Source organism: Erpetoichthys calabaricus, chromosome 11 (genome assembly GCF_900747795.2).
Source record: "Erpetoichthys calabaricus chromosome 11, fErpCal1.3, whole genome shotgun sequence".
Classification (NCBI taxonomy): domain Eukaryota; kingdom Metazoa; phylum Chordata; class Cladistia; order Polypteriformes; family Polypteridae; genus Erpetoichthys; species Erpetoichthys calabaricus.
Genome location: NC_041404.2, coordinates 132619887 through 132641500, shown reverse-complemented (window position 1 = coordinate 132641500; position 21614 = coordinate 132619887). Strand labels below are relative to the sequence as shown.

The following is a 21614-nucleotide window of genomic DNA, read 5'->3' as shown; positions in this document are numbered from 1 at the left end:
TCCAAAAATATAAATGTTCTCTTGGCTAAACTGACACCTTATAATTGGCATGGTTTCACCCAAACATAAAATAATTCTGCATTATGTATTATTAAAATGATCCAGAGGGTCAGAAGCATCATGTAGCTGGCAAGCTGTGCTAGGTGTAAGTGTTTGAGGTGGTGTGTACCGTACTGTAGTATGATGTTCAGTTTATACTGACAAGGCCTCATAGAATTCGTAGGAGGCTCTTATCCTGATATCTCTCATGCCTAAATTACAGTTTACCGGTTCAGAACCTGACCAGTTTTTGTGTGCAAAGTCTAATTTTCTTTTTTCAATTTTAATCCTAGCGCTTCGGAAACAAATAGAAAGTTCTGAGCTGATGAACCAGCGTCTGAAGGAGATTTTTCAGAAGAAAATTCAAGAATTCCGAACAGTGTGCTACACGCTGACTGGGTACCAAATTGATTTCACAACAGAAAACCAGTATCGTCTTATCTCCATGTATGCTGAAAACACTGATGATTGTCTTTTGTTCAAGGTAAGAAACTTTGTTGTTACCGCTGTTTTTTTTTTGAAGATGCAGAAGCAAGATTATGTTCATTATGTACATTATTTGTTTGAAAATATGCTATATAAATAAATGTTGTTGTTCATTTTGCTACTCAGCTAGGTAAAATCATGACCATGAACTGCAACTGTCTGTATAATGGCTGGAATTAGATAGAGTTATCAACAATACTAACATAATTGATTTCAAGATAAATAAAGCAAACTGATGAAATATGAGAGACACCTTTATTAAGGAATGACTTTATTTGGATAAACCAGGCAATTTCACAAGACTAGTATCACTTTACAGCGTTCATGTGTAATTTTTGTAAATTTTATTTTTGCTCAATTACATTTTATTCTAACAAGGTGATTTTGAAAAAAAAAAGTGAATTCCTTGTTATTTACTGATACAAAAAGGATATTTACTTCCTTTTTGTAGAAGGCGGAGGTGCACAATTAATGGATTGCCTGTTTTTGGTTTAAATGAAGGTCTACAACTTTATTGTCCACAAATGGAAATGCTGGTCCTTTTTAATTGATCATAATGGCCTGTGGCAACTGTTTTCAATGTGATATATCTTACATATTTTATCATATTTAATAAATATGTAATATATTGTGTGCCATCAACCCGATGTTAACTATGTTCAGGATGTTTGCCCTCCTTCTTTTCCATTTCTAAATTTCCTACGTGAAGTGCTGTGGTGTCAGTAAATGTAGTTTGTTGAAACTACAACAGTCCTGCTGAGGTGGTTAATTTTGTACACACAAGATTCCATTCAATTTGACTCTATCAAAAAGTCAATTAGAAGCATCTATGAATTGATTAGATCCTGCTACTGTGGCTACTTTATTGTAATCAATACTTAACCTCTAAGTCCTCTGTTTGAAATAAAGTGCATTACCCTTTAATTTACATTTTTGATTCTTATAGAATTTTTTTAAGTATAGTAATACAAATAAATATGTACAAAATCAGGTGGAATCAGTGTGGTTTGTCTTATAATCTATGTAATGAAAGAGACTAAAAAGGCAGATTATATTTCAGTAAATGAGAATATAACCCTGAATGCATCTTTTTCAACACAATCCCTTTCTCTGTGTCATCTATTACTAAATTGGGAATTGTGTCCATTTGTTTGCTTAGGATTACCACATAGAGACAACTCAAATGAAACAGCCACTTGTCTGCATCACGCTGAATAGCATCTGTTATAAAATGAATAAAAACTTTTGCTGCGCTTTTTAGCTGCCGGTTACCTCTCTCTATATATATATATATATATATATATATATATATATATATATATATATATATATATATATATATAATATATATGCAAAAAATCTTTTTTCTTTTCTGATGTAAAGAAGCTTAGTTTGATTTATTTACTGAAGCTTGCATCCTGATCCATGTAAGCAGAGATAAGAGAAAAAATAATATTGTAGTAAATGCAAAACTGTGTATACTGATTTATTTACTTTTACAGTTAATCAGTTTAAACTTTATTATTGATCAAAATTGAGAAATGCAGTTATTTATCTTAAATGAAAACTTCCAAAGAGTTGAGGGCTTAATGTTATGTTGCTGGATGAAGAAATGAAAGGTTTGAATTTGAAAGATGGACAGTTTATTTTATATCTAATAATGGGACTATGTGCAAGGGTGCCTGATGTCTGGATGTGAGGGGCAAACTATTAAAACAGAAAATGTATTCTCCTTTTTTACACCTCATTTTTCCAAGCCTCGCATTGCTTCTTGTGACCCTGTTTTTTGCCTTTTTTCTAACTGCTGGCTTTCTGTACACAATACGGCTTCCCTTTGTTTCTTTTTCTAATTGCCGCCTCTCGTTACCTTTTTAGATCAGATTAGGTTAGATTACATAATTTTTATTAATCCCAGAGTGAACTGCAGTACTTCACAAATAAGCATCTGCATTTTCTCAGATCCTTATATGCTTGTCTTTAAACCATGGCATGCAGTTCTATCACAAAAATCAAGACAAGTAATTATTTTGGAAATAAATTTTGTAAAATCAATCCATTTATTTAAAAATCCCTCTCATATTTATAATAAAGCTCTTCTTTTATGATAGCTATATGGCATAAATAGCATATAAATTAAAAAATAATTTATGCCACCTAGTGAAGAAAACACAGTTCTGTGAATTTTGATCATGGCTCCATTAACCCTCAGAAGCTTTGTCAGTGGCTGCATCCATATAACAAAGCAGTTATCATTTCAGATGTGACACTGAAGTAGCTATATAAACAGAGCCTGTTCCTAGAATTTCTGCAGAAGATAAAAGTAATACAAGTGACATACTGTGCAGCTCAGGATAAATGTAGAGGTCAGTCTAAAGGTTACGGAGGCTTAGTTGGACAGTTTATATGTTGCTTTCCCCTCTGGCATTTCTCACCATGCTGCAGGGGAATGATGGTCCCTATTGTGCTGTGTACTGTACATTTTACCGCCAGCCTAGTCAGGGGTTTCAGCGCCCTAATGGTGTGTCAAAGAAAAGCAGAAAAAGAGCAGTACAGTATTGATTTTGTCTGCTTCAGGATGAGTTTCTGTAGACATATGTTGATACTGTGTCAAAATGTCCTCAAACAATATAATGCTTTTGGCACATTTCATTGAAGATTCTGGCTTTTTGGGTAATTCTTTCTTTATTTGTTTCAGATGCCTGCCGCATTTAAAATGAATGATGAGTAAGGTTGAGAACAGTTATTGGCAACTTGTAAACCTGTCACTTTTATTTCACAATGTTGGAAACCTTTTATTGTTGCAGTTATTCAAAACTTGTATGCTTTTGTTGAAGTAAACTTCCTTTGTGGCTTATATTGAAATAATTTGTGTGACAGCTGGAACATTACGTTGACTGCTACAGGCCCTTAAATGACTCTGCTTAATTTCCCTTAATACTGAAAACACAGTTAGGCCTGTGTAGGCATGCAGTATATTGTGGACAAGGGGGTTTTGATAATGCCTTGACTGTTTTCCCTTACTATTTAATTTATGTACGCACATGTTGATATCTTGCACTAAAATATAATAATGTCTTTTCTTTAATCGTATTTCTTGTAGAAGTCAGAGGTGAATACATACATAAAACTAATAAGTATTTCAAAATGGATCAACAATTCCCCCAGTTCTGTTATAGGTTCCTGCTCTGATATTACTGAGTAAAGTCAAGGCCATGAAGCACTTTTTATCTTTCTTTGTCCTTTTAGTGTAAAGCCATAGAACATTACAAAGCGTCACTGATTCCTCTGATCATAAGTGTTAAAGGTAAAGTTAACAGCTTGGTCTCTTTCTAATTAGAAATTGGAATTGGCTGAATAATTTAAATATGAATCAGATCAAAGGTGTTTAATTTTTAATTTAAAGATAATCTTCCATGTTGTTGGGTAATTTATTTTCATTTCTCATTCTGTGGTGCATGTTAAAGGAGTTTGTGGGGATGCAGAAGAACAGAAATGAGTTAATTCCTTTAAGGACAGAGATCATTAGTGCATAAGATGAATACTGACCTTACACTGGGCATAGATCTCAGGAGCTAGAAACATAATTACATAATCGCTCCTTGTACCCTCACCCAAATCAGTTTTTAAAGCATTAGGTATTGAAGCAGTCATTCATCATTGTCCCTGTGATGTTTAGCATTCTGAACTTTTGTGTAAAGACACAACAAACTGAACCAGTGTTCTGTCACTTGATCGGTTTCCTTGAATAGTAGAAGACGATATTGCATGTTAAGAGGTACCTCAGACATTGCACAGTGACTGTACAGCGCAAATGGCAGTTCATAACTTAGCCCCAGCCTTTAATTTTCTACTAGGGCACTTGTTACGATTAGGACAGCACAGCCAGGGAGAAGAACAAGCAAGAAAAAAATTTCCAGACAGTTCATAATATCTATGTTTGTACTATTTAAAAGATTGTAAAAAGACTACTTTTTAATTAAATTTAATTTAGGTCTAACTCCAATAAATCTTACATTCAATTTAATTTGTTAAAAAATATACATTTTACTTCTGTACTGTGGTACTTTCTGAACCTTATTTCTCACTTGAAATAAAATGAAATCCTGAACAAACACACCGTGAAGTATGCACATAGAAATGTACATAAATAAACATTAGGTTTTTGAAGCAAGTTTATATTAGCTAGTAAATTCTGAAGTGTAAATAAGGTATGTTAATGTAACAGCCGAGGACAGAAAACAAATTTCCACTTTTGATAGCTACTATTACACTGCAATGTAACGCCAGCATTGCTCGGTTGAGTGCCATTCATATTATTATCTGAAGATGGAAAAATCCCAGCATTGTCCTTACTATCCTCATTTTATTGTTACATTTTTGCATTCTACTACCTGAAAGAATTTTACATTTGTACAAATTACATATTTTATTTCATGTTTACAAGGATGTGACATCATCTAAGTACTGTGGCTATTTACAAGGCCTGATACGCTTTCTACATGTGTTATCACTAAATGTGTGCCAGCATTTTTCTAGATTGCATTTACATTATACAGTAGAGAGCAATAATTTCTGGCATTTAATGTAATTTTAATTTTTCCAGGTAAGAACAGGCAATCAAGGAACAATTGAATGGGATAAATTAAATACATTCTTTAAAAACTTGAGTTATTTTCACTTGCTGAATCAAAATAGAAGTAAGTAGAGATGAGCTGAAATATTGTTTTCTTTTAGAAGGATCTGTGTGAACACACACAACAGCCATCTACTGCACATCTGAAAAGGCTCCTGTCTCGATGGAAGCTATTATCTAGGCTAGAGTAAAATTGTGAATAGTGTCACGCAAAAATTGTCACATAAATGCAGAAGACCTGAAATAATCACAGAACTAAAAAATGTGACTGCGTGATAGTGTTTTGCATGGTATAACAGTACTTAAAAAAGTATTTAACTACCACATTTTTAAAACAATACTATATCAGCCTCACACAAAATTCAGTCATCATACTATATAAAAATGGATTGAAATTGCTTTACGCTGCCTTTATTTTAAAGTGAACACAGAGAGCATGTGGACTTTTGGCAGTAATCTCACACCATAGTGGTGCTGCATCTGTACAACTAGAAGACAACCAAATCACCCTAGCTGAAATTAGTTACATTAGACATCAATTCAGTTACATAAAAATGGTGGATAACGCCAGTCATCCCCAAGCTGTTGATAAATAGGGCAGTCTAAAGTCAAGTCAAGCCATGTTGGGGAGCATGTACAGTGCGTTGCTGTACCCACTACACGACGAAACAACTCGAGATCCCGGTTGGTAACCCCCCAGGCAAGTAAGAATTGGCAATACCTTGCTTATAAGGCAAATGAAAAAGTCTAACCTGAAGATAATACAAATGGCGTTACAAGGAGAATCAAAGCATTTATCCCGTAATCATTTTGATGTCTTCCAGGGGTTCAGAAGTCAACAGGTGTGAAATGGCATTTACATTAAAAATAAGAAACGTTAAGATTATTGTATTTCAATGGGTTAACAAGTGTTGGATTTTCATACAGCGTAGGTTCACAAAGGACATTTTCCCAAGCTTGTTTGATGAACAGACACAAAGATAAACTAGTTCAAGGTTAATTGCGATTCTTTAAAACATGATGCAAAACATCATACCTGAATAACGTAAATCTGCAGTGTAGTCTAAGCATTGTGCATACTTTTAATTAATTCACATTTCATTAATAATATTTATTAGTCCCCAAGGACATTTTGTAGTGTTTTTGTTCCAGATTTAGGTTTAAGGTGTCAAAGATTTTTCCAACTCCCAAACCAACATTCTTATGTTGAAATATTTCAGATGCTAAACGTATTGTAAGGCCAGGCTGAGGTGCAATAGGTGGAATCTGATCCAAAGTCAGATTTTTGGTGTCCCTTCAGCAGAACCATTTGACAAAGGTTTTATGAGTTTATGTTGCACTATTTATATCACTCACAATTTATGTAATTTTCTGGTAGTATCAGTATTGTTGTTGTGTACTGAGTTACTCTGGATGTCTGGATAATATGCAATATGTTCCCACTCTCTGGTGCCATTAAAAATGGGAAGACATTAAAACAAAAACTTCCATCCATCCATCCATCCATTTTCCAACCCGCTGAATCCGAACACAGGATCACGGGGGTCTGCTGGAGCCAATCCCAGCCAACACAGGGCACAAGGCAGGAACCAATCCCGGGCAGGGTGCCAACCCACCGCAGGACACAGACAAACACACCCACACACCAAGCACACACTAGGGACAATTTTAGAATCGCCAATCCACCTAACCTGCATGTCTTTGGACTGTGGGAGGAAACCGGAGCACCTGGAGGAAACCCATGCAGACACGGGGAGAACATGTAGACTCCACGCAGGGAGGACCCGGGAAGCGAAACCAGATCCCCAGATCTCCCAACTGCGAGGCAGCAGCGCTACCCACTGCGCCACTGTGCCGCCCATAAAGACTTCCATTTCATTAAAAAAAAACAAATTAACTAAAGTAACCCTTACTCCTGTTAGAAGCTGATATGCTCCCATTTCCTGAAACCCTGTTTCCCTTGAAATGAAACCATACACAAAGGAAGATGTTGTCTGCATCCAACAGAAAAGTTGAATTAATGAATGAATGCAAACTAGCAACAATTACAAAGGAACATCATCATATACAGATTTAATAGACAGTCGCACAGTAAAAGCAGGGTACATTCTTTAAAACTGTAATGGCTGCTTATTTGCCTGCTCCTTTCTCAGGAGTCCCACAGAATAGGAATTAATACTTTGTTTCCTGGGTTGTAATTTTAGTGCGGCAAGCAAGACTTTGTATACTGTACGTTTATTCAGTGCAGCCAACAAGACTTTATCTAGCTATTAGGCAGAATTGTTTCAGTATACAGTAATCCCTCCTCCATCGCGGGGCAACGTTCCAGAGCCACCCGCGAAATAAGAAAATCCGCGAAATAGAAACCATATGTTTATATGGTTATTTTTATATTGTCATGCTTGGGTCACAGATTTGCACAGAAACACAGGAGGTTGTAGAGAGACAGGAACGTTATTCAAACACTGCAAACAAACATTTGTCTCTTTTTCAAAAGCTTAAACTGTGCTCCATGACAAGACAGAGATGACAGTTCTGTCTCACAATTAAAAGAATGCAAACATATCTTCCTCTTCAAAGGAGTGTGCGTCAGGAGCACTGAATGTCATAAAGACAGAGGAAAGCAAACAAATCAATAGGGCTGTTTGTCTTTTAAGTATGCGAAGCACCGCCGGTACAAAGCTGTTGAAGGCGGCAGCTCACACCCCCTCCGTCAGGAGCAGGGAGAGAGAGAGAGAGACAGAGAAAAACAAAGTGAAAAAATCAATACGTGCCCTTTGAGCTTTTAAGTATGCGACGCACCGTGCAGCATGTCGCTTCACGAAGCAGCTGCACACAGAAGGTAGCAACGTGAAGATAATCTTTCAGCATTTTTAGACGAGCGTCCGTATCGTCTAGGTGTGCAAACAGCCCCCCTGCTCACACCCCCTACGTCAGGATCAGAGAAAGTCAGCGCAAGAGAGACAGAGAAAAGTAAGTTGGGTAGCTTCTCAGCCATCTGCCAATAGCGTCCCTTGTATGAAATCAACTGGGCAAACCAACTGAGGAAGCATGTACCAGAAATTAAAAGACCCATTGTCCTCAGAAATCTGTGAACCAGCAAAAAATCTGCGATATATATTTAAATATGCTTACATATAAAATCCGCAATAGAGTGAAGCCGCGAAAGGCGAAGCGCGATATAGCAAGGGATCACTGTATTACCCAGTGTGGTTTTTGCTGTACTATACATTATATCATCATAAACTTTTGCATAGGGGAGAGCATTAGTCTATTGCACTGTTTCACTAATATATGTATGTATTTAGTAGGCTTTCTACAGGTATTCCCACCCCACATTATTTTCCTCTTTACAAAACAGTACATAAGCTTTGTGCAGGTATGTATAACTTCTTGTAATGTTCCAAATGCACTGACTAGTGGTTTACTATTGATGAGAATTTGACAAAATCTTTTGGCTGCTTTTGCTATGCAATCCATGCATAACAACTCTCATTTTGCAAAGGCTTCCAATAGACTCATTTTAATGACTAAAGAGAAGATTTCCTATGAAAACCAGGTGAGAACCAGGAATTACTCTACTAAGGCTGCTGAGAACCACCCAACCCCTCCCCTCCAACCCCCTTCACACTAAGAAAAGTTATCTAAATATCTGTCCGAAACAAAAAGAACAGAAAAGGAAGCTTTCGCAGCCATGTTGTGTCTTTGAATCAGCTCAACAGCTCTATCCAGACATTACACCAAAAGATTTGAGAAATGTTGTCATTCTGGATTATTGAATGGGGCTGAATGTTTGTTGAGGTTCCAAGAATAACCTGAAATTAGAGAAACCCCCAGGGGAAAAAAAAAAAAGATGGAAGGTGGAGGTGCTAGATAGAGCTTAATTTTTCCTTTCTATAAAATGTGTTAGTTATTATGTAAACTTTAATTTTTAGAGTGAATAGTTTACATTTTGTGCTGAGTTTAAGACATTTCTATGGTAAGAAATATTACTATGTGCTACCCAGAGGGCACACTAGTCACAGTGGCCAAGAGTACAGCTGGGGGACTTTCATTTGCAGAAGCTAGCTGAAAATACTCCACAAGATGCACCAAATTAATCTCTTGTTGATTAAGTCTGTGTCTGAATGTCATATTAATTATCTGTGCATAATATACCAAATGCTTCTTAATCTCTAATTCCCATTGTTTTTTCACTGTGCCTCAGCACTGACAAATATTTTCCAACAATGACTGTGCTGCTGCTCGTTCTTTGATATTAATAGTCAGCTATGGGCAGAAAAACACTACCCACTCACTAATTTTCTTTTATTTTTATAGTTTCAGAACCATAAAAATATGACTATGTTAAATGTATTCACTTCACTACTGACAACAATGAAATAAAATTTAACATAGTTACATTTGGATAAATTTGCTTGAAAAAACACACTATATGGAAAAAAACCAGCATGTATTTATAATTACAATATGTTCTTATTTATGAGGACGTTGTAATTGAATACAATGTTCAGCCTTGTGTCTCTGAATTGGGTTGAGTGCTCAGAGATGGGTGAATTGATGTATGTTTGTGTACTTTAATTAAACCACTGATTTGAATGTGCACTAGCTGTGTTTTCCTCGTTCATATTTAAACTTATTCCCAGTGCCCCAGATTTGTTTTTTTTCCTTCAAAATAAAAGTATTATATAAAGATCAATTGCATGATTCATTCTTGCATATATAAAAACAGATGCAGATCTATCTATCTATCTATCTATCTGTCTGTCTGTCTGTCTGTCTGTCTGTCTGTCTGTCTGTCTGTCTATCTATCTATCTATCTATCTATCTATCTATCTATCTATCTATCTATCTATCTATCTATCTATCTATCTATCTATCTATCTATCTATCTATCTATCTATCTATCTATCTATCTATCTATCTATCAAGAATATATTTTTCCTTTGGAATCACCTCAAAGAATGGATTTACGTGTTTAAGGGTAGTAGTTTATAATAACTGCAGTAATCTCAGCCTCCTTTGATTTGTTATATTTTTATGTTCCCCTACAAATATTTTTTCTTCCTATCTTACACTTTTCAAACAGTGGTGCTCTAAACCTTATTCAGCTGAACTGTTAAACCATCCTCACAAGTTAGTTTACATTTAGCAAATTTTTGTATTGACATCATTCAACCACAGTGGGTTTTACACCATTTGTATTACAATTAAGTCCAATACTCAGAACACAGGTTCGATCTTAAAGTGAAGAAACAAGTTAAGTGGACTTTAATTCGGAAAACTACACCCCTGAAAAGCCAATTCTGCTTTTATATATACAACACCTAACACTTCTGTACCTTGTGCCAAAAACATTTCAAAATGTAAATGCTGTATATGTGCAGAATAACAGAAGGGTTTTTAGAACCTTTCAATTGGTAAGATTTATACTTAAAGATGATGTATTTTTTATGATGAAATGCATTAATGAATAAATTAAGTATGTTAATAATTTGTACTGTTATTTACTACAAATTTATGAAGTGATAACATTTCTTTACTGTGTAATAGCTTTGAAGAATCTGTGTTCTAAGGTTGTAGCTAGAATTCATTTCACTGAAACATCTTTTGTATTGCAGTTGATTATTGAGAGAGGCAAGAGAAAAGAAATAGGAAGGACAAGAACTGTGGTGTTGGCACGTCTGCGAAGGGAGAGTATGACTGTAATAAAGAAAGTCTATTCAGAAAAATATCTGTTGTAAAGGTTCTCTGCGTTGAATGTAGAGGTGATTTGAGCTCTTAAGTATTTCAGTAAGTCAGTAAGTGTTTATTGCCTTTATTGTGGCAGAGTTGCCTGTGAATATTCATAATGTCATCTTTTGAGGCCCAATAAACAAAGACAAACAATAGACAAATAAACTTAATTTGAACCATCCGAGGGAGTGTTTGAATTGTTAATACACAAGGGAAATTATTTACTTCATTTAAGGACTATGAAAAAATACAGTTTACTATATATACATTAAATATACATACAAATAATTTACCAATTGCCACCAGGATGCCCAGATTCATCTTTTACTTTATCTGGGTAAAGTTTAAGTTGTGTTGTGCAGGCTTATTCTTTTCACTGTCTCATTCTACTTTTTATTCCTCATTTTTAGCTTCTGCCATCTTCTATATGAAGAACAGGCTTTTTTTTAACAATGGTTTTCTTTTAAAGCTTGTATCATTATTTATTTTGTATTTATCTCAGAAAAAATCTTAATACATTATAATAGCATGGTTACTTCATAGTACTTTCACAACTTTATCTCATGCAGTCAAAGAAAAAAAGTGTCACCATGTAGTGAAAGTAACTGTTAATCGATTGTTTTTCAATCAGCTTATGATGCTTTTTTGTAGACTACTTCAGGGATAGGGCTAACAAAGTAATGTCTTATACTCTCTCTTAAAATGGTCGATTAAGAGGGATTTTGGGAAAGATATGAAAGAATGGCTCATACATTACATCAAAAAAAAATATTAATGGAAGTATTGTTTATATTGGAAAGACAAGTCAATACTTATAGTCCAGCTGTGACAAAACTATAGATGTTTCCCACCATTATCATCACTTTTGTTTCATGGTGTACAATACCTAGCATCCACATATTCCTTGTTCATTACCCAGATTACCATAAAATTCAGGTAAAAGATGGAAATATTATGGTAAGAATGTACATGTCAGAATTGAACTCATGGTTTGCTCATGGAATGTATTGGTATCTATCCTGTGCAGTGCTACCTGAAGTGATGACATTGGAAGGTTCAGTATGAACTACTGATTGATGAATTGTTTGAAAGTCTTTTGCTTAGAGCTGTTTGTTGCTCTATCTGTCTCTATATATTAAAGTGCTGTGGATTTGTAGTTGAACTGTCCACCAGAACATAGTGGCTTAATAGTTAATAAACTGAGCTTGACACTATGGTGCTACAGCATCATTGTCGTTGTTTTGTTGCGTGATCTGGGGTCAGTCACTTCACCTGCTTGTGAAGCATTGTGCTGTGAATTTTTTGGCACGTTTTTCCCGTTTCTAACCCTGAAATGTGTTTTGTATTTTTGTTCATCATAGAGCTTTCTTAAATTAATTAATCGTGATCTGTTTGGTGCCTTGAGATATTTTAACAATGTAAAGAGTTATTTGGGGGCAGCACAGTGGCGCAGTAGTAGTGGTGCTGCCTCGCAGTAAGGAGACCCGGGTTTGCTTCCCGGGTCCTCCCTGCATGTTCTCCCCATGTCTGCGTGGGTTTCCTCCCGGTGCTCCGGTTTCCTCCCACAGTCCAAAGACATGCAGGTTAGGTGCATTGGCGATTCTAAATTGTCCCAAGTGTGTGCTCGGTGTTTGGGTGTGTGTGTGTCTATGCCCTACGGTGGGCTGGCGCCCTGCCCAGGATTTGTTCCTGCCTTGCAGGAATTGGGATTGGTTCCAGCAGACCCCCATGACCCTGTGTTAGGATATAGCGGGTTGGACAATGACTGACTGACTGACTGAAGAGTTATTTGTATTTAAGGTGAAGGTAATTTTGATGGATTCATGTCTCCTTATTAAACCAGAGGTAGGCTGCTACTAGAGGGAAGTTTGAGTTGTTGGCTTGTTAATTTAATATCCTTCCCAATAAGAGATAAAATGTTAGAAAGAGCTTTAACAATAGATATTCCAATATATTACCCAGCCGCTCCTTCAAACAAGCATGGCAGACCTTCAGCTCCTGACACACGTTTGCTTCGTTTGTTAAAGATATTGTGTAATTTTCTTTGTTGATGACATAGACATCTCAGTGGTGTTTTCTTTCAACCATTTTTAATGATGGTGTGTAATACATTTCTTATACAATAAGTACATTAAGCATGAGGAACAATAATGATGGAGAACTCACCCAGAATTTTCCGAATTCTGTGTATGTCAGCCTGCTCTCTTTCATTTATTAATCACCTTCGAAGTGCTTGTGTGTAGGATGTATACATTTACATCTGCATCTTTTGCTGAGAGATTTTGTTGCCAGTCACTATTGTATAAGATTTTAGAATCCGTATGGTTTTTATCTGGTTAGGATAATTCTCTTCAGGAAGTTTACAGTATTAAATAGCTGGATTGAAATACATGTCACACCTTGCAAGCAACTTGCTTTTAAAAGGCAGATTTTCATATGACAGTTGACTGATGAGATATTATTCAAAAATATTCATTGTTACACGGTTCAGCGCCATTATATAAAGCATCCAAAAGCTGTTTACAGTTTAATCTTCACTTTTGCAGAAACAGTTGATTCTGACATAAGGTGAAGAAGTAGAATTGCAAAAATATCCCTGATAATTGTGTTTTAAAGTATCAGACCCTTTTTCAAATCTCCTCAAAATAATTTTGAAATCTAAACCTGTTTTTATTTTCCTAATTTCATCAGGCTTGCTTTCATGCATATAGAAGTACAGGCCAGCGTATAGTTAAATGGGACTGCTGTGTTTTTTTAACTTTTGTTTACAGTAGATGGAATTGTATAGTTTCAATTTATGACTAATGTCTTAAAATCATACTGCACAGGTAATAGCCGCAATGGTCACAGCATTTTTGAATCAGATTTCCTACTGGAGGCAAGGCGGAAGTCAAGCCTCAACTTTTGATTTGTTAATTTCCTTTTAATTAAGTGCTTGTACGTTTGCGGCTAATGCTTGATTTAAAAGGAAGACAACACCAATTTAGAGTCATGGCCTTAGTACATTTCTTAGCCTAATTAAGAAGGCTATGCGACATAATCACTGTATTTTTTTGACAGTTTGACTGCCATGAAATATCCTTTGCTGCACATTAAGAACATAGTTCTTTTACATCCAAAAATGAAGAAAAGAACAGCATCCTTAATTCTGAGAGTTATAAAAGCCAGTATTCAGTGTGCCTCAGGGGATCATTCTTTGGCTAAGCTTTAAAAACAGCTTTAAAAGAATTAGACTTCATGCTCAGTAGTATTTTATTGTGTATATATTTTTTATTTCTTTCTACTATAGCGGGTGCCCCCTTTTTTTAAGCAGTATGTGTGCTTTTTCTGCATAAAAAGTCATTTAAATTAGCATCAAGATTTAAATGAAAATAAACTCTGAAATGCATGCAAGAACTGAAGTGTATTCAAATAATGCTTTTTCAAATACTGTAGAGTTTCTCATGGGTGAAGTGCATAACACAGTTAGAGGGCTTCTGCAGACATTAAATTACTTGGAGGAACAACTGGACGTCCTGTGTTCACTGACCTCATTGTATGCCAGGGCATACAATATCAATAAATTGTGAGAATAGAAAGGCCCTGCACCACTAAGAGTTTTGTAAGTAATTAAATGAATTTTAAAATCAATTTGGTATTTCACATGAAGGCAATTCACCGATATAAGAGTGAATGTAACATGCTGGATGTGAATCCCCCTTCCCCCCCCGAGAAGCACAAATTTCAGCAATCTTGCCGACTTGAGAGGTCCACTTTTCATTAGGCATCACTGCCTTTAAAGCTAAAAGTCATCTTGTGGGATTAGCTGCTGATACTGTTTTTTCCTAATACTAGAGCACACTGTGGCTAAATATATTGCCTTGAAAAAGAAAGTACATCATATGAAACACATTGGCATGTTTGGATATTTCAGCTTCATTTCACCAATCCTTATCGATAAAGGGGATACGTGCATGGGGGGGCTTCAACACAGATTTTCAACTGTTAATTGAGTTCCACTTTCAAAAATATTACGTTTTAGAAATGTAAACAACGCTTAATTATAGATCCTCCACAGCCAACAACAAACAGTATGCAAATTTCACATCTTTTGAGTTAGAATTCACTGCCTATGAAAGCTGTTTCAGCCACCACAAGCCCATTTGGGCTCAGTTTTTAACTACACAATGATGTAAAATATTAAAAATACTATTAGAGTGTTTAAGAAATGAATACATTAGGGGGTCAGAGATGCTGGGTATATTGGGAGAAGGATGCTAAGGATAGAGCTGCCAGGGAAGAGGAAAAGAGGAAGGTCTAAGAGAAGGTTTATAGATGTGGTGAGAGCGGACATGCAGGTGATGGGTGTAACAGAACAAGATGCAGAGGACAGAAAGATACGGAAGAAGATACGGAAAGAAAGATATGGAAGAAGCTCCTAACGGGAGCAGCCGAAAGAAGAAGAAGACTATTAGAGTGTTTAAGTGCTCTAATAATACACGTAATGACATTATATTATCACTATTATTTTTCAATATGGCTCATTATTTTTAAAATCTTCAATAAACAAAATATTGATAACTATATCTTGAATAAAATAAAGATGCAATAATTAAAAGCTCTCAAAACAGTTAACTAGATCCCTAATACACCTAAATGTTATGCTGCACTTCTGTTTTCTAACGTTTTTTTTTTTCCCCCAATTTGATGAACTTCATCTATCATTGTTGTTGAAAGGATGATCAAATATCCCTTTGTATAAACATATAAAAAATTCAAACCTTTTTGTGGGGTTGGTTATTTTTTCACACCACTATATTTGTCATATTGTTGTTATAGAGGGGTCTTGATTTTGGTATAGTCTTGTGCCTTAACAATGTAATATTTGTATTGTCCTTCACTAACTGTGGTCAAACAGTATATTTTGTAATCTGTTGTCCTATGCAGTTAGTCTGAAATTGCCATACAAAGATAACTTGAATGATATTACAGAACAGAGAGAATATATTAAAATGTATGAATATTCATAGGTAAATACAATAAAGATTAACGGGTAGACAGCACCAAAAGTTCAGCTGGGTACAAACTAAAACATGAAGCTATCGCTGTCAGGATAGCCTATTACTTCTTCAAAGTGGATTAAGTAGGTAAGGAGATCGCTGAATAGATTTATATTAAAATTACACGCAGCGGTAAGTGCAGTATTGATCTATGGCTTTAGCTCATATGTTATTTAGAACAAACAGCAAGTTATTTTTATTTCTATCTTCTAAATAGTAAAGGTGAGAAAAGTACTTTTGTCTCTTTGAAGGAATTTATCTGTCTCACTAGCATAGGTAAGTCTCTTGTGACCAAACAAAAAAACAACTAAGATGGACTCCCTACATGCTGAAAGATTTATATCAGCTGTGCATGGCCACAAATCATACATTTGAAAGGTTGAACTCTATTTCTAAATTTGATGTAATCATATTTGACTGCTAGCTGATGGATACTCTTTTTTTTTTTTTTTTTTTTTTAAATTCACATCTCGAAAATGTGCATTTCTGAGTGGCAGAGCCAAAGCTATCCACTACTTAATCTATTTATGGCATATTTTTAAAAGTGAAACACCTAGAAACAATATGGTATATTTGTTATTTTATGTTATTGATGTGTCTCTTCTGCTATCCCACCAGTTGGTCTAAATGCTTTCCTGCTTTTTTCACTCTTTCAGTTATGAATGAGACAAGCTTCTTACAGATAATGCCAAGACGTTATGGCCAGGTTATCATCTATCAATAATGTTGTTGTTTTGTTTCTTCAGTTAGTATACACAGAAATAAGCATTTCAAATATTCGAATGGAGAATAAAGGTTGTTATTACTCGGTTTTTGTATTTCACCACTCATTTTCCGACATATATTCATGACAAATTATACAGAATTGGGTTTTTTATGTACATGCCAACGAGCTACATTTTAAGTAAGTTCTCCCTGTGTGAGAGGGTTTGGGTGCGTGAGTGTGCCCTGCAGTAGTTTGGTGGCCAGTCCAGTGTTTGTTCCTCCATTGTGGCCAGTACTTTTCGGATAGAATCCATCTTTGAGTAGCTTCCTTCAGTAAATTAGTGGATGGATTAAACATTGATATCATGAGAAGATGATTTTTTACTTTTCAAAGATCTAAATGTCAAAGTTGGATATTTGCATTGCATTAAGCAATCATCTAAACCTCCTTTTTACAGTATAGGCCCTGTCCCAGGCCTTCGCACACCACACTCGTACACAAACACACTTACTCACATTCTGTCAATTACAGTTAGCTTCATATCCAAGTCTTTCAGATGTGGGGATTGAAACCAGACCACTGAAAAACATCTCTTAGTAATATTTGAAAGATTTATTGTACAGCCTCAAGTAGATTAGGACTAAACTGTAAAATTAAGTCAGTTAGTATTGATTGTATATGAAAAAGTCATACTAATAAAGTCACTGCAAAAATATTATTTTTGATATGAGAAATTAAAAAATATATGTGTATAATAGACATAAACTAAACAGAACAAAAAACAAAAAAGATCAAATGTTGAAAATGTCGAATGGCCTGATCAGTTTATATTAATGGCATAGTTTAATTTTCTGTATGTTGAACAGTATGTATTTTATTCCTTTTTTTGTTTCAAGCTAGCAACAGCTATTTGCCCTTTATATTGTGTTTAGTGATCCCGGTCTAACAAAAGCACCAAGACCAAAACTTCTAGGTTTGAACATATTAAGACATGTTTAGTTTTCCACTAACCATGTGCCTGGTTTCTTACAAATTAATTAAGGGTTATTGTTACTGCCCATTACTTTTATGCTCTTTCCAAAAAGCCAGATAATCATACACATTATTTCAAGCCTAGAATTTCAGTACTTCATTGTCAGCAACTCTGAAATATTCTCAATAGTAAGTGTGGCATGCCTTAAACCGGTCCTGAAGTCAATATTGCCTCCTTGTTCATTTTGGATGAAATCTTGGGTTTTAGGAGGAATAGAAATTGGCAACACAAAGCCTGGCTGACTCGTGTCATTTTTCATCTCATCTCATAGAAGTCATCTGATATTTGCTTTTACACAAAGCCGACCATTTCTGTTATAGACATGGTGGTTATTGGTTCACAAGTGTATATAAACCAGTATCCCATTACCTTGTGCAAAGTTGCACTAGCCAGTTGGAGCCTGATGAATGTGTGTTGTTTGAACTAAAGTATTGACTGATACATGTGCAGATTGGCTGCAGGGAGTAGAGTTTCCCTCCATTGAACAGCTCTTCTGATCTCTCTTCATATTTTGAAATGAGTAATTGAATGTCACAGGCACCCTGGCACTTTTTGGCTCCCCTACACATTGGATGACAGCAACATTTATATACAGGATTACTAACTTTCCTGTGATTCCGCGGCCTTAAAATGTAATATATTTTCCTTTATCGGGCTGTATCTCGTTCTCACTTTGTCAGGTTGTCTTTCTATCTTGCAGTCTTACATTAAGAGACTCAATTTTGCTGTACTTTATTAAACTTTTTAATAAGACCGGCATGTATTAAAAAGATGTAGCATTTATTAATAGGATCACCACAAATTGTGAAAGCTGAAAAGGAATAATGTAGTCCTGTTCCACTTTTTTCTGTACACGTAGGATTTATTCTGACTGAACGGAATTGGCTGCTATCTTTTTCCAATTGAGTATCCAAGCTGCTGTGTTATTATACTGTAAGATTTTACAAGGCATTTAAAACACTAAATTGAAGGAAGGAAAAAATACTTGTACTGAATTGTAAAGTATAGTGCATAGTGTATGGCAGTGTTGATTTATCACAAGCAGCCAAATAATCTTTTAACACTCTTTTGTAGCTCTACCTTTAGAATAAGTGAAAATACATAATGTGACCTAGCAAGTATGAAACTGGACTGCAAACCCACTAGTGTGTTCTCCATGATTGACACACTTTGTGACTTGGAGCAATTTTGTATAATCTGCCTATGTCACACTAGGTGTATTAGGAAATATTCAACATGGGTTCAGACAGGGAAGGTTGTGTGTTTTACTAATATACTTGAATTCTATGAGGAAGCAACAAAAGCAAAGGTTTTGATAAAATATCACATTAAAAGAAGTGGGAATCCTGTCTCGGAGGTCTACATACTATTCCTTTGACTTCATGCTTGGTTTGTGCTCTGACATGAACCGTCAACTGTGGCACCTTATATAGACAGGTGTGTGCCTTTCCAAATCATGTCCAGTCAACTGAATTTACCACAGGTGGACTCCAATGAAGCTGCAGAAACATCTCAGGGATGATCAGGAGAAACAGGATGCACCTGAGCTCAATTTTGAGCTTCATGGCAAAGGCTGTGAATACTTATGTACATGTGCTTTCTCAATTTTTTTATTTTTAATAATTTTTGCAGAAATCTCAAGTAAACTTTTTTCACGTTGTCATTATGGTGTGTTGTGTGTAGAATTCTAAGGGAAAAAATGAATTTAATCCATCTTGGAATAAGGCTGTAACATAACAAAATGTGGAAAAAGTGATGCGCTGGGAATACTTTCCGGATGCACTGTGTGTATATATATATATATATATATATGTGAAGAGTGTATATTATATAACACACTAGTGAGGCCTTACTTGGAGTACTGTGTACAGTTTTGGTCAACATAATGCAAAATAGACATAGCAGCACTAAAGAAAGTCTAGAGAAGAGCAACTAGACTGATTCTAGGACTTAGAGGTATGAGCAATGAAGAGAGAGTGATGGAGTTGAACCTTTTCAGTTTAAGAAAACAGCGACTAACAGGTGACATGAGTGAAGTTTTTAAAATTATGAATTAATACAGTATATGCCAAGTGTTTCTTTAAAATGAATTCTGCAGCAAGAACATGTAGACACAGTTGGAAAGGACACAAAGAACCATCTGCATATTGAAAAAATTATCAGGTACTGTACTGTGTTGGAGAGTATGAGTGTAGAGACCTTCAGCTCTCAACTTGATGTTATTTTGGACAATATTGGTGAACAGGATGAGATTATTGCCCCGAATGGCTTGTTCTTGTCAAAGTTGTTCCATCATAAATAAATGAACAAAAATGTTTTAAGTTTTACACCTGTAAACACCTATGAAAAGGTTCCTATATATGATGTCTTGTTTGGGATTAATATAAATAAAGAAAACTAATTTGAATCTGAAATGTGCTTTATTGGTATGGCATGGTTTGCTAAAGAGGAATTTAAAATACAGGGTTTTAAAATAAAAAAAAAAATCAAATAAAACACACAAACTGTTTAAAAGACTCAAAAAGAAGTTAATGTCAATAAGAAAGAAAAGTTTTTCTTTTTTTTTTTGATTACAAACTCAAGTTCTTTATGTTCTGTAAGGCCCAGCATCCTTGCCTCATGAGTATAGCTGCTCTGAAATGAGAACATTTGATTGTATTTGTAAAGCAGGTCAGTGCAGTCTGTTGCCTCAGAAGACATGTCTTTACTGACAGATTGCAATCTGCATGGTGTACATTTGGATTAAAATATGCCCTTTGTCAAATTAAACAGTTTCTTGAACCATCTTAAAACCAATCCATTTCTAATGGTCTCACTTAAGAAAAAATCAATGTAAGTCTTAGTCTTCTGTTAAAAATCCCATTCTTTCATGTGCATTTCTAATACCAAGCTGCTTACGGTGATACAGGCGGAGTATCTTTTTTCAGTTTCTGAACTATTTATTATTTTACAAGACACACATTATCAACATCTGTTGTCTGTTCTTTTGTATATGTAAAGGTCTAAGGAATATGATGTTGTCTTTGGATCACTGGATGTTATGCAGCAACTGATGTACTCAAGTCGGATCAAATTTATCTCGCCACATACAGTGACGTTCACTTGACATGCTTTGCCGTGGTGATAACTTATGATATGCACTCCAACACTGGAATGCAATGCTTCTGACTGGTTCACCATGTTTCCAGTATTGTTTGGCTTTTAGAGTTAAAGATTTCAGTCACTTGTCATTTTGTGAGAGACATTTATTTTACTTCTTTTTCTATCCGACTAATTTGGTGTGGTTTGCATTAGTTTACATTAAAAAAGGAGCCGTAACTGCTAGGTTTGTTAGGAAAGCAAGTGACAATGATCAACTTTAAAACTGCAGTCATTTCATCTGATAGGATTAAAAGGGCAGATCATCGTTGTTTGTCCCTTGTTAACAAAGATGACAGAAAGTAGACACAGCAGAGCATTTCTTTGTTACAGAAGACCTGTGGCAATGAAACAGTTATACTGTGCTGTGGTACTAATGCAATTAAAAATATAAGCAATTAGATAGATAGATAGATAGATAGATAGATAGATAGATAGATAGATAGATAGATCTTTATTGTCATTGTCACTTTTACAAAGGAACAATGAAATTGAAGGTGCAATCGACTCAGTGTGAGGAATAAGAGTTAAAAAGACAAGAAGAGAGAAAATAATAACAAACCGAATAGTAATAAAAGTACTTTACAAAATATGCAAATTGCACTTGTTGACTTAAGGTCTGTATTGCACATTGGTAGAATGATATGGGGCAGTTTTATTCTGAGTTCAGGGCCATGATTGCTTTCGGATAAAAGCTGTTTTTAAGGCTGTTTGTCCTAGTTTTCATTGCTCTGTATCTCTTGCCCGATGGCAAAAGCTGGAAGAGGCAATGACCGGGATGTGATGAATCCTGTGAGATGTCTA

General features: G+C 35.4%; 1 protein-coding gene across 1 annotated transcript in view; it reads left to right on the top strand.

The window, feature by feature from the left end:
- Positions 1-21614, top strand: part of mad1l1 (mitotic arrest deficient 1 like 1) — a 936602-nt gene that overhangs the window by 588072 nt on the left and 326916 nt on the right. The window contains exon 17 of the mRNA XM_051933631.1: positions 333-523. Coding sequence (XP_051789591.1) covers positions 333-523 — 191 coding nt within the window. The remainder of the gene's footprint in view (positions 1-332; positions 524-21614) is intronic.